Genomic DNA, 13,792 nt, shown 5'->3' with positions numbered 1-13,792 from the left:
TATGTATTTGTGTATGTCCTTATTCCTTTATTGTATATTTTTTGCCTTTTTTATATTGAAAATGTTTTTATTTGAACTTTCTTTTACTGTAAATTTTGTTTTTTTCATTTGTATGTATATATTTGTATTGTAGACTCCTGATGCAGGCCTAGTGGCCGAAACACGTTTGCGTTGAGTTTTTTTTACCAAATAAACATTTGATTTCAAGATTTCAAGTATACATCTCTCCAGTCTTTGGCATCAGTGGTCAACCTCCCACTTTTTTTGTCTTTCTTTGTGTTTTCCTGTGAGGCGTTTGAGTTCTCCGCTTTAGGCGGATTCTCTCCAATATATTGAACCACTTGAGGACAGATCCTGTAATTCCCATCTGGTTCAGACGAGTAGCATTCCGTGATCCACTGCATCAAACACTGCCGAAATGTCGAACTGTAGTAGTAAGACTTGATACCCCCCCTTACACAGATATTGTTTGACATATATTGTCAGCACTAGGAGCAGTGTTTCGGTACTGAATCCAAATTGGTGTAAAGTGGAAAATTTATCCAGATATTTGGAAAGTTGTTTGCTTACGTAGGATTCCATGATTTCTATAAAGAGGGGCATGCTAGCCACCACACTATAGTTTGCTGTTGAGGTTGTATCTAAATCTGAACCATTCAGTAGGGGTGTGAAAACGATTTTCCCCACGTTTGGGGGAAGAGCCTGATTCTAGTAACTCATTAAAGCACAATGTGAGCGTGAGCATTTCAATAACAGCGACTTTACGTCTTCAGTTGATAGTGGTTGAAAAACTTCCCATGTCTGATCTGCTGTTAATTCCCCAAGTTGGGTATGAACCTGAGCCTGCTCCTTAAACAGTGACTTCCATTGTTCTTTGTTTCTCCTGCTGGATTACGTTTAGCTAGTCAGATCTGATTTGGTTGATCTTGTTTGCAAAAAAGTCTGCTAGTTTTTGAGCCGAGGGGCATGCTTGATGCATATTGTTGATAGCGTCGGTGAAGGTTAGACTTCTGACTAGGGTGAATAGTTTTTTGTTTTTTTTTAATTATTAAAGGTGCACTAAGCTACTGTAGTATTTTCATTTGGAATCAGATATCTTCCTTTTATAGTGACAAAAGGTGAATTTTCAGTTGGATTTGTCAATAGTTGCCTTGCTTTTCTCCATTGCTTTTCTAGTTGTTGACAGTTCAGTTTCAGCTGAGCTAGCTCTTCTGAGAACCAAGGCAGTTTTCGAAATACTTTTGACTTTTTTGGTAGTAATTGGAGCAATTTTACCCACCCGATTTAACTTTAGTGTTCCAGAGAGATTTTACTGATTCTTGTGTTTCAGAGGTCACAGAGTCTTAAGCTTGGTCCAGAAGATGGGTTCATTGATTTTCCCTCTAGAGGTTAACTGTTTCAAAGGTTGATGCTTGGATGGGCTTGACATGCAGATATCAATAGTAAAGTCTAGTTGGAAATGATCAGACTACGGTATAGGCTTCCACTCAAATGAGCCAATCAAGATAGTGGGATGGGAAGTAAGGAGGTCTAAGGAATGGCCTTGTTCATGGGTTGCACCCTCTATAAACATGGTGAGTTCACTTATCTTCAAGAACGATTTGAAGTTGTGAACATTGGTATCAGCATTGTTCTCTAAATGTAAGTTAAAATCTCTCAGGACAACTACTCCCCATTTTTTCCTAATTTTGGAAAATGAAGTAAATCATAACCAGGAGGGTATAACTGGAGTATTATTGGACTGTTGACTTCCATAAGCCATGTCTCAGAGATAAACAGAAAGCCTAGATCTGAGGATTCTAGAAGGTCCCATATTAACAAGGCCTTTTCCCCACAGATCTAGCACTGATGAAAATTGCTGGTACGGGAGTTAGGTGTGTGTGTGTGTGTATGTTGCCCGTGGTCTGAAGCAGTAGTGGGCGATCTGCAAGTAGGTGTTAGCACAGTCTTAATGCCGCCATCCTCAGGTAGGTTTTCCATCATGGTGCCCAGGAAGACTAAGCAGAGAATTAATGGCCACATGGTGGGGATTTGTACAATGTTAGACTATTCATTGGGGTGCTGTAAATACAAAACATTCCTTTCTCGAGACTGTAGTGAGCAGAGAGTACATTAATACTGCAAGGAAGGCCTTGCAGTATTAACTAGCAAGCTATGTTCAATATAGGAACTGACGCAACTGAAGGAAAATTGCAGAGGAATTACACAAATTTTCAGCAGAAGTTTCAAAAATTCTCTGTTTACAAAGCATAACGCAGATAGTATAAAGTTTTAAATTCACGCTTTTCAAAGTATAGTATAGGAAGTGTAGGTCCTGAACAACTAGTGGGAATCAATTACAAAGATCCGAGTTGTTCCGTCTCATCCCTAGACGAGCATGTCAAACATCTATGGTACTCAAGATATATACTGCAGTTGAATCCCTCAAAATCTGAAGTAATTGGTTCCCAGAAGTCCTGACAAAAATTCCAATAAAGGATACATTTCTTTTCATAGAGGATTCTCACTGATGGTAAACCTTTCACCCTACATTTCCTCCCTTGTGAAAATCCTCTCTTTCCCCCTAAGAAGAATGATCTCTTTATGTTCCTGTATTCTCTTTCCTCCCTTGTTCTAAGCTTAGAATGCTCACTTGCTTTGGTTTTCATATTGTCTGCAAAATTTGTCTTTTTTGGTTCAATAATGTTCATATGATGCCATTTTGTTAGATGAATAGTAGTATATCAAACACTCACATTTTGGGCCACTTGTATTAGCTATCAGTATGAGCATTTGAATTTAGCTATATCTTGTACAAAAATGACAGAAGGGTGTTCTAAAACGTCTCTCCTACCATCAAACCAGTCAATGGCTGCTTTTGCAGATGGAGGATCATCAAAAGACACTGTGGCTTCTCCCTTTGGCTTGCCAGTCTCCTTGTCTGTGTAGAGATTTATCATGAGCTTACCAGTCTTTTTGTTGGTCTGAAACATGACAAAAAAAGTGAATTGAGGACTATGGTTTAACAGTTTCAAAATAATAACTTAAACTTGTAAGAAACCTGTATTTTATTTCTTGAGCACAGTTCCTGCTCTTCAGGAGTGACTGCAAATGCTGCAGAGGCAGTGCTAATAGCCTCTGGGAAAAGTCCCATCACACAACAGTAACCCATTAGTCAGGCTCCAGGCACACATTTACCAAAACCTAGAGGCAGCTACAGACCAACTTCTAGCCAAGAACTGTAGCTGCAGTAGCTGGGTTAAATTAAAGGGGTTAAAAATTCCAGGTAGTTGTAGATGAAGGATAATAGGAATACAGCTCCTACTCAGCTAAAAGCAGCTTCCAGAGCAAAAAATAAATAATTATTCCACATGGAATATTCAAGAGAAACAATTCCCTAGGAAGCACTGAAATAAAAACCTCAAGTCCTAAAGTAAAGCCCTACTTAGTCCCTCTGTTCCAAAACTACACAGACATACGTATGTACAGCTGCATGAATTTTAAAACAAAGGTAATTTTTTACCCTCGTTATACATGGAATCAGCATAACGAAGTATGACAACTTCATCTACTGACACCACTAAATACATACTACAAATTAGTAGAGCAGCAGAAGAATGAAAACCTGGGAAGTCCTGCTCAAAACTCACTGTGCTTCCTTGGGTAAGTCACATAACTCTCCACTACCTTAGGTACAAAGTTATAAGCCCTCTGGGGATAAGAAAATTCTTACTGGTATTTGAATTAACTCGCCTTGAGTTACAGCTGGAAAAAAAAAGGTATGAGTTAAATCCAAAATTCCTTCCCTTTATGAAGAAAAAGGAATAGAAAAGTGCCTTTATTTTCTTGGAAGTCCCACAGCATGTCTAACCCAGCAGCACAACTTTTCCCCCTACAAGGCAAGACCATCTCAGATGTTACACTCCTAACACTATCTGCGAAAGGGAAGTGAAACACCTCCAAATTTACAAAAAAAAAAAATAACCACAACAAACACTATCACACAACAAAAAAAACTTGGTGCTTTTCTATAGGCAAACTATAAGAGAGCAATTCTATAAGAGACTTGAGAATTTCAACAGTGTACTACATGCTCAAATAAGCACTTATAAAATTGCCTAAAAGTATACAAGCATTAAAATGGATGCTCAGAAAACAGTGCCTACTTTCATACAATTTAAGTGAAGATATACCTGACGGAAGTGTTGGTGTCTGAGGATCTAAAGAAACAATGCAACAAGGCGATGGCCATGGCCAGAAGGATGCTAGGCTGCACAGAGAGGGGCGTAACCAGCAGAAGAAAGGAGGTGTTGATGCCCCTCTACAAGTCATTGGTGAGGCCCCACTTGGAGTATTGTGTTCAGTTTTGGAGGCCGTATCTTGCTAAAGATGTAAAAAGACTGGAAGCGGTGCAAAGAAAAGCTACAAAAATGGTATGGGATTTGCGCTGCAAACCGTACGAGCAGAGACTTGCTGACCTGAACATGTATACCTTGGAGGAAAGGAGAAACAAGGGTGACATGATACAGACGTTCAAATATTTGAAAGGTATTAATCCGCAAATGAACCTTTTTCGGAGACGGGAAGGCGGTAGAATTAGAGGACATGAATTGAGGTTGAAGGGGAGCAAACTCAGGACTAATGTCAGGAAGTATTTTTTCACGGAGAGGGTGGTGGATATGTGGAATGCCCTCCCCACGGGAGGTGGTGGAGATGAAAACGGCAATGGAATTCAAACATGTGTGGGATAAACACAAAGGAATCTGGTTTAGAAGGAATGGTTCCATGGAATCTTAGCGGAGATTGTGTGGCGACGCTGGTAATTGGGGAAACGGGCGCTGGGCAGACTTCTACGGTCTATGCCCTGATCGTAACTGAATAGACAGGGATGGGCTGGAGTGTAAATTTTAAGGGGCTTTGACGTTAGCTTCAAAACTTAGTACAAGAACAGTACTGGGCAGACCTCTATGGTCTATGCCCTGAGAAAGGCAAGGACAAATCAAACTCAGGTATACATATAAAGTAACACATACCATGTAAAATTTTATTTTGAGTATATCTTGTTGGGCAGACTGGAAGAATGTACAGGTCTTTATCTACAGTCATTTACTATGTTACTGATGTCAAATTTGCTAGCTGAATAGCGAGTAACAGAATAAAAAATTCAGCAGGATACAGATAGCAACGTGGAATCCTAAGATATAGTGCCACCCCAATCTAAGCCACCCTATCACTGTGAAGTAATTAGTACTCTGGTTACACCGTGTCCCATTGGTTATCTGCCTTCCATCTGAGATGTTACCTACCTCTTCATTTAGTGCTATATACTCTAACTTTCCTAGCCTATTTTTCAGGAGCTGCTTGGCAGTTAACAGGGATAATCTGCATTCTTTGCCCTGCTTTTCCCTTAAAGGCTCCTGACTTACTTTTGCCTTTGTTGCTGGGATGCCCTGTCTTCCTTGTTTTGATATTATCTTTCAAAGATACCTCACTCCAAACCACACTCTCCTGAGCATCTGTCAATGCTCCTGTAGATTCAAGTTTAAACACTGTTCTCCTTGTTCCAATTAAGGTGGAGCCTATCTTTTCAGAATAGGCCTCCCTTTCAAGAATGTTTCCCAGTTCATAACAAATCTCAATCCCTTAGCCCTGTACTGCTGTCTCATCTACACAGTAAGACTCCAGAGATCTGCCTGCTTCTTGGGTCCTGCATGTGGAATGGGGAGCATTTCTGAACATGCTACCCTGAAGGTACTGGATTAAAACTTTCACCTAAGAGCCTAAAATTGCCTTCCAGAACCTTCCTACCACATTTTTCTATGTCGTTATATGTACCAAGCCAGCTGGCTCCTCTCCAGCACCATCTAGGTGACGCATAAGGTTTTCCACCATCGCACTAGGCAGATAAGCGACCAAGCAATCCTCCAGTTCACCAGCCACCCAGCCTAATATTTGACTCTCCAACTAAAATGGCCATCCCCTAACCTCTCTCTCCTGGGCATAAGCTCCTAGACAGAGAATACTGCATCCCCTGGAGGACAGATCCTGGCTCCAGGATCACTTCCTGCTTGTAAGGTGATTCTCTTTCCAAGGCAGTACAGAAGTTGCAAAGCTGTAGTTGGGACTTCTTTATGACCCTATGTCTATAAAACTAAACGAAGGAACACTTCAGTGAGAGAATAAAATAACATTAAAAAAATGGATTTGTCATGTAGTTCTGATACTTTTAAAATTCATTTTAAGCCATTCTGGATTTTGACAATATAGCTACAAATATATATATATATATTACATTGTTTGAAACTTTTTAGTGTTCCTTGTTCCACAAATACGAATGGAGGGGCAGTAGTCCTTGAATGATTTATGTGTTATTTGTGAGAACTTGGCTAAACTAAAGGTGGACAATGTGATAAAGTCACATCCAGGATAGTTGGGTTAAGGCAAGGAGCCAGAGGGTGAGATGAAGAACCCGGACTGGACTCCTAGCTGCAATCGGGGAAGACATAGGTGTAAGCTGGCAGGTTGGGTAGAGTGTCTGCCACTAGGCGGAAAGAGAGTTAGGAAACCCTGTGTGCAGGAGCTCATCACTGGTCTCATTAGTCTAATGTTTAACTCAGCTGGTATGGGTGTGGGGAAGCTAATGGAAGGAGAATGATTGGTTGTGGTAGCTGAAGCCAGGGATTGATTAGGCAGGTGGGAAGGAGTCTCAGCAGTTCAGTTCAGGAGAGAGAAGCAGAAGGAGAGAAGCAGTTGCAGGCTGAAAACCCTTGGGCAGGGAGGTCCCTAAAGTACTGAAGCAGGCTGAAATTCCTTGGGTACAGGGAGTCCCCTAAAGTATTGAACTCTTCTGAAGGTAAAGAGGATAGAAGGTAGAAACTGCTGCTTGGTGACTGAACTGTAATGATGAACTGAAAGAACTGCTTGTCTTGGGAACTGAACTACTGTTTATTGTGCACTGGATAAAGAGCCCAGACTGGAGCTGACTGTAAGCCTGTATTGAATTCTGGTATTTGCTGATAGCCTGCTGCTTAAAGGGGACTATTTGCCATACACTTTCAGGTGGCTTATATGTGCTTAAGATTGAAGGTGAATGCTGCTGTTGGAACTGTGTACTAGAAACCTGCATGGAATAAAAGTCCTTAAGATTGAAGTTACTGACTATGTGCAATCACTCCCTAGGCTGGCACTACAATACTCAGTACGGGCGCAGATAACAGAAATCTTTGATTTAAAGGCTAGGCGCCCTGTTCCTCTAAAATACTACCATGCACAAATTCGAGCTGCCATACCATTTGCACACTATAAACAACTGACACAGGTGTGGGCAGGTGAAATGAGATCGCGTCTTGGGCCTAATGTTGTACAGGCCTGCCTGCAGACATGCTATAAAGAGTATGAGAATGTGGACATGCGAGAAACTCAATATAAATTTCTGATGCGTCTCTTTATATCCCCACATAGAGCGTATCGGGCAATCCTACGGCCAACAGATGACTGCCCTAAGTGCACGGGGAGTGGAGCACACTTGGGCCACATGTTCTGGCATTGTCCACCGGTACGGGCCTTTTGGTCCTCGATATGTAGACAGGTCTCTAAGATGTGGCAGCTACAATAGGTCAGCCATCCTGGACTTCTGTTCGATGAATTTACAAACCGTGGAGCACGCAAAGCAGGTCTGCGCCACTTTCAGAGACAGGCAACCCTGATGGGGAAAAAAACAATACTTAAACTGTGGCTGCAAGAGGACAAACCTACAATGCATCTTTGGAGGGGGTACATGATATCACTCTGTGCTTTGGAACGCAGGAATGTGCGTGATTTGGCCACTACAAAGGGGGAGGGCTATCTACAATGTTGGATGCCATTCTTGGACACATTGACACTGCGAGCACGTAGTAAAGTATTAAATGGTTAAATATTAGCCTAAAGATTTAGAAGCCTGGTGAAGAAGGGGGGAAGGAGGGGGGGGGGGGGAAGTATAAAACAGTACGGATGACATGTACGTAGAACACAGGTGTCATTAGCAGATGATCGAAACAATGTGAATATTGTGCTACCTGAAGTTGTTGTTAAATTTAGTTTGAATGCGCATGTCATTAATAAAAATATATTTAAAAAAAAAAATTAATCAACTCATTCCCTAGTAGCAAAATATTGCCAGAAATGTCAATACTCTACTGCAAGACTTTGCTAGATTTATTTCTTTTTGATTCTTGAACATCTTTCAGCCTCGGGAAAGCTGGTTTTACACAGCAGACTGCTCCTTATCCTTCAGGGACAGTGCATTTTGTCCTGTCACTACCCCTAATCAACTTCCACTGACACAGAGAAGATCCCTCTCAGCTTCAGTCTGATCCATGCCCCCTGCCCTTATCAGAGTCAGGTCACAGATGCCTTCCAAAGGAGGTGGCCTCATCCTTATGCCCGGCAGGGCTGCTATTTTAGGGGTGCAAACAGAGCAGTTGGGTCGGGCCTCCCTGAGTCTGCCTGTTGGTGAACTGTGGGGTCTCCTTTTTAAAGTTCTAACCTGGGGGTCCCTGCATATTTAACACAGTCCTTGAATTGCCTATTTGAACTAGGACAGTTGTGGCCAACCAGGGCCCTTGAGGTTAGGTTTTCAAGCTTTTGTGACAAGGCTAGCCCCAGAGATTCCCCAGTGAAGCAGTTGAGCCCAGAACTACGGGTCCCAGAAGCCCTTGCAAGGATGAGTGAGGAGAGTAGTCCTAAAAAGATGGCATGGATTCCCAGTCCCAGCAGAGGGAGCAATGGCTCGAGGCAGGGTGAGCCTGTTACTCCCTTTCCCACTAGAGGGCGAGGGGAGGATGAAGCTCAGTTTCCCTGGCTTCACCATCAATATATAATCCCCACCCCCCCCCCCCCCCCCAGCTGTGCGAAGGGGAGGGCAGATTTCCTGGAGGCTCTCAGTCACCAGGAGAGAGGGATTCCATGGAGTATGTGGAGGAAGGAAGTAGCCTGCCACTAGAGCTGCCAAAGGGAGAGGAGCCAGCTACCATGGAGTGGGAGAATTCAAAGGTTGCCCTGCCCAGCACTTGAAGGCAGTGGAGGAGGCCACATCGGGCGTGGTGCTGAGAGGTGGGAGAAACTGCCAACCCTGCTCCTTACAGGGTTCCCTCTGTGCTGTGAAAAGGCAGGTGATTGGTGGTATTGGTTTGATGTGCAAAGACTGTCCATTAAGATTTGTTCTGAACTGTTGTGCTATATTGGAAGTGAGCTGAACTCTTACTAAACCCTTCTGAAGACGGGGGAAGGGAAAGCTAATGCCCTAATAGAAGACCTGAGCGTTTGCTGGGGGATTTTGAGACCTAGACTGTACCTTTTTCCTTTTGAAGATTATCTTATGAGGACTGCACCTTTTTCTTTTGAAGACTATATTAAGAGGGCTGTACCTTTTGTTTTGAAGAATATAATTATGATTTTTGGTATGAAATTGCCTTGATAATAAAATACTTTGGCCCTGAAAAAAAAAAAAAAAAAAAAAGATTGAAGTTACTGGTGGACATCTATTTCTTCATTGTACCGGGAGCCTGTGGCTGGAGGAGATTGTTCTGTGCTTGGCTGCACCAGAAAGGTACCTGGTTACAACAAAGCATAACTTAGATGGATGGATGGCATAACTTTGGGAAGTTCTAGCAGCTCCACTGGCTAACCTTTTCAATACTTCTGTAGTCAGGAGTGATTCCCGAGGACTGAAGAGCAAATGTGGTCCTTCTCCACAAAACCAGAAGTAAGAGTTTGGGAACTACAGGTGAATAAGTGACTTCTGTAGTAAGTAAATTAATGGAAATCCAATCAATTACAGGACCCGAGGCAGGTCTCAGACAAATCTGATTCATGAGATGTTACAAACCCAGTCAGCCAGTGTAACTCATTGGAAATTACAGTATAAATTTGCTTTACAATTCATTGTACCACAAAAGGCTCACCGCATGAATATAACCACTTCTGATTGTTGCGCAAAATGTCACGTCTCCTGGGCTACTTTAGGTCATATGTTCTGGAGCTGCTCTGTTATTGCTGGTTTCTGGCGTAAATGTTTAATTTCAATCTCTACTCTCTGGACTTGTGGAATCCACTATGACCCATTGCTACTTTTCACAAGAGTACAATCACCTCTTCAGTGCCTCAAGGGCTTTTTTGGCTCGTTCTGTGTTGATGGCTAAAACAACTTATTCTGATTTGTTGGTGTTCCCCATCGGTTCTCACTATGCAGCAGTGGCATACTCATGTCTTTCATCCTCTGCATGGAACAACTAGCCATCCATGATATATCCTCCTCAGAAAGTTTACATTTTCAAAATTTTTGACTACATTCTCTCCAGTTGCTCGTAGCAGATTGGAGACAGGGTGCTGGGCTCGATGGAACCTTGGTCTGTCCCAGCATGGCGATGCTTATGTACTTATATTCTGTATCAACCATAAGTGGTGGGAGGGAGGGATGGGTTCTTTCATGTTTGGGAAAGAGATAAGGATGTGTCACAGTTGTAGAATAAACAAAAAGTTTATGCTTGTTTCTCTCTACATTGCTTTAATTTCCACTTATCATATTTAAACATAAAATCAAGAATGGCACCAACGGAAGATTGGAGAGTGGCCAATGTAACACACTTTTTAAAAAGGATTCCAGAGGTGATCTTGGAAATTATAGACCAGCGAGTCTAACACTGGTGCTGGGCAAAATGGTAGAGACTATTATAAAGAACAAAATTACAGATCAAATACATAGGCACGGATTAATGAGACAAAGCCAACATGGATTTATTAACAGCAGAGTGGTGCACAAAATTCCAAAAGGAAAGGAACTACCATAAAGATAAGACTTAGGAAAATGAGATGTACAGTAAAATTATATGCCAAAATGCAGACAAGAATAGATGCATCTTTAGACCTGCTTTGAATATGGGATAGGATAATTCGAGTCACAAATCATTGGGAAGGTGCCAAGTACAAAAAAGCTGAGAATCAAGTGGACTTCAGATGTGCCAAGGAGAAAGCAGGGAGTCAGGCGACAATCATCAAGTACGGTCTAGAGTATAGAGTATGATGTGAGATGAGATATAGAGGAAAACCAGAATGGAGAGTCTTGTGGATTTTCAAAAGGCATTTGACAAAGTACCGCATGAAAGACTCCTGAGGAAATCAAAAAGTCACGGTATAGGAGGTAATGTCCTACTGTGGATTAAAAACTAGTTAAAAGATAGAAAACAGAGTAGGGTTAAATGGTCAGTATCATAGGCGCCCGGTATAAGAGGCTTGGGGAGGCTTAGCCAGAAGTGCAGCAAGGGCGGGGCGGACTGCCCCGGGTGCAGCTCCTGCTGCCTTGAACATCTCCCTCCCTTCCCCCCCGACTGGTGCGTGGACCGTGCGATCTTTACCCCCCCCCCCCCCCGACTACTACGGTATCGCTCTCCCCCTCCGCTCCTGTCCTGTCTTGTTTGAACTTCGAGGATTCCTTCCGGTAGCAGCAGCAGCAGCATCGGCAATGATGTAAGCGCTGCTTTCAGCCTGCCCCGGAAGCACTCTCTGTACAGTTTCCCATGTAGGAGGGACGCTGTCCAGAGAAGGCTTCTGGGGCAGGCTGAAAACAGCGCTTACATCATTGCCGATGCTGCTGCTGCTACCGGAAGGAATCCTCGAAGTTCAAAGACATGACAGGAGCGGAGGGGGAGAGCGATACCGAACTAGTCCGGGGGGGGGAGCGATGCATCATGCCAGCCAGCTGCCAGACCAAAAGGAAAGGGGGTGGAGAGAGGAGGATGTGAGGTGCCACATCTAAGAGGAAGAGGGAGGAAGGAAGCAATGGCAGGGAATGGGAAAAGGGGGGTGGAGAAAGGAGTGAGAGTGATGGAAGCAAGAAGGGGAGGGAAGAGAAAGGTGGGATGCATGAGGGAGAGGAGAGATGCATGAGGACGCTGGAGGAGAGAGAGAGAAAGTGGAAAAAAGTGCAGGGGAGAGCCATGGACATGCAAAAGAGCAGGGGAGAGTCAGAGAGAGATGGGGAGAAAAAGAGGGGACATGGAAGAGAGCAGGGGAGAGCCAGAGAGAAGATGCTGGATGGAAGAGGAGAGAGAGAGAGAGATTAGTGGAAAGATGGGGAGAGAAAGAGGGGACATGGGCAGGAGAGAGAGAGAAGCTGCTGGGGAGAAACTGGGGGAGACCCTAGCTGTCAGACGGAGAAATGCTGAATGAAAAAAGGGAGAAAGAGGGAAAATGCTGGAAGGAGGGGGCAGAAAGAGGAAAGACACTGGACGTAAGGGTAGGGAGGGAAAGAGGAAAGACACTGGAAGAATGGGGATAGAGAGGACATGCTGAATGGAAAAGGGTCGAGAGCGAGAACTGTGTAGAAGGAAGGGCAGATAGAGGGATAAAATAGACGGAAGGATTGGGAGAGGGTAATGGGTAGAAGGATGGAGAGAGAAAGAGGGATGACACTGGATGGAAGGGTAGAAGAGAAAGAGGGAAGGTGCTGACATGGATGGAGTGGAGGGCAGGGAAGACAGGAGAAATATTGGATAAGAATGGAGGGATGTAGCGCTATATAAATGCTAAATAGTAGTAGTAGTAGGTGGACATGTTGAGAGAAAAAATATCAAATGGAAAGAAGACACAAAGCGAATAGAAAAACTAAATGATCAGACAACGAAGGTAGAAAAAAGTATTTTATTCAGAATTTATTAACTGGAATACGTCAGCTTTTGGAAATGTGCATCTGTGATATTTTGCATGCAAGTTTCAATTTTTCTAGTATTGCTGCATGCTAAGTCTGACTTCTTGAGGTAACTTTCCAGTTTTGCCTTCTTATCTGTTGTGTCATGTGTGTTTCATGTGTAATCAAGGTGCAGTATTCTATTAGTGTGTAGAATTTACAGGCCTTTTTGGGTTTTTTTTTTTTGTTTCACTAGGTTGTGTACTGGTGTTTTAGAGCCTGGTGTAATTACAGTGCTGCTTTTCCACACATAAGGTTGTAGCTCGTCCTGTCCTTGGAATTAATGCTGTTATGGTTTGCTAAGGTTATGAGTGTGTTTTTGCACAAGTTTGTGTATAGTGTTTTGCAGTGGAGAGATTGTGTATTGGCATTACTGAGGTGGCACCAAAACATCAGAAAGGGTTTTAGAGCCTAAATCATGACACACTACCTCTTGAAGGATCTACATATAGTTGTTAATAAAAGGAGCTCATTGTGAACACTATCCACCCTGAAAGGGTGTTTTGTGGCTCTGCATGAGAATTGTGATATTATGATCCCTTGTTTCATATTGTTGACGGTCTGCATTTTCCGTATGGGTGGTATATTGGTGTATTAGGTTCTGCCCAGTGTAATATTTATGGTACAGTAAGGTTCAGAGTGTGTTTTTGCACAAAGTTGTGCATAGTGTTTTGCAGTTGAGCAATTGTGGTTAGTATATGCTTTGAGCAACCACTTTATTCTTTGACATATGATACATATCTAATGTCTAAATTTAATAAAAGGTATTAATTGTGACTATTTTATTTTTACTTATTTTTTTCCTGTGTTAATTGTGGCTATAAGCTCCTCCCCTGGCTCCACCCCTAACCCCACCCCCTTTAGCCTCCCCAAACAGTTGGGCCACCGACCGCCTATGGTCAGTATTCTCAATGAAGTAGGGTAGATAGGGGAGTTCTCCAGAGGTCTGTGCTGGGACTGCTACTTTTTAATTTATTAATAAATGATCTAGAGGTGAGAATACCTAGTGAGGTAATTACATTTGCTGATGACACAAAAAGTTATTCAAAGTTGTTAAATCGCAAGTGGATTGTGAAAAATTGCAAGGGG

At 42.8% G+C, this 13,792-nt stretch overlaps 1 protein-coding gene across 2 annotated transcripts in view; it reads right to left on the bottom strand.

The window, feature by feature from the left end:
* The window catches only part of TAF15 (TATA-box binding protein associated factor 15), a 329,472-nt gene that overhangs the window by 41,195 nt on the left and 274,485 nt on the right, over positions 1–13,792 (bottom strand). For both annotated transcript variants that reach the window (XM_030185658.1, XM_030185659.1), the window contains one exon: positions 2,834–2,963. In XM_030185658.1, coding sequence (XP_030041518.1) covers positions 2,834–2,963 — 130 coding nt within the window. The remainder of the gene's footprint in view (positions 1–2,833; positions 2,964–13,792) is intronic.

The sequence above is a fragment of the Microcaecilia unicolor genome, chromosome 13 (assembly GCF_901765095.1).
Source record: "Microcaecilia unicolor chromosome 13, aMicUni1.1, whole genome shotgun sequence".
In the NCBI taxonomy this organism is placed as follows: Eukaryota; Metazoa; Chordata; class Amphibia; order Gymnophiona; family Siphonopidae; genus Microcaecilia; species Microcaecilia unicolor.
Note: the sequence above shows the minus strand (reverse complement) of the source record. Positions and strands in the feature narration are given on the sequence as shown.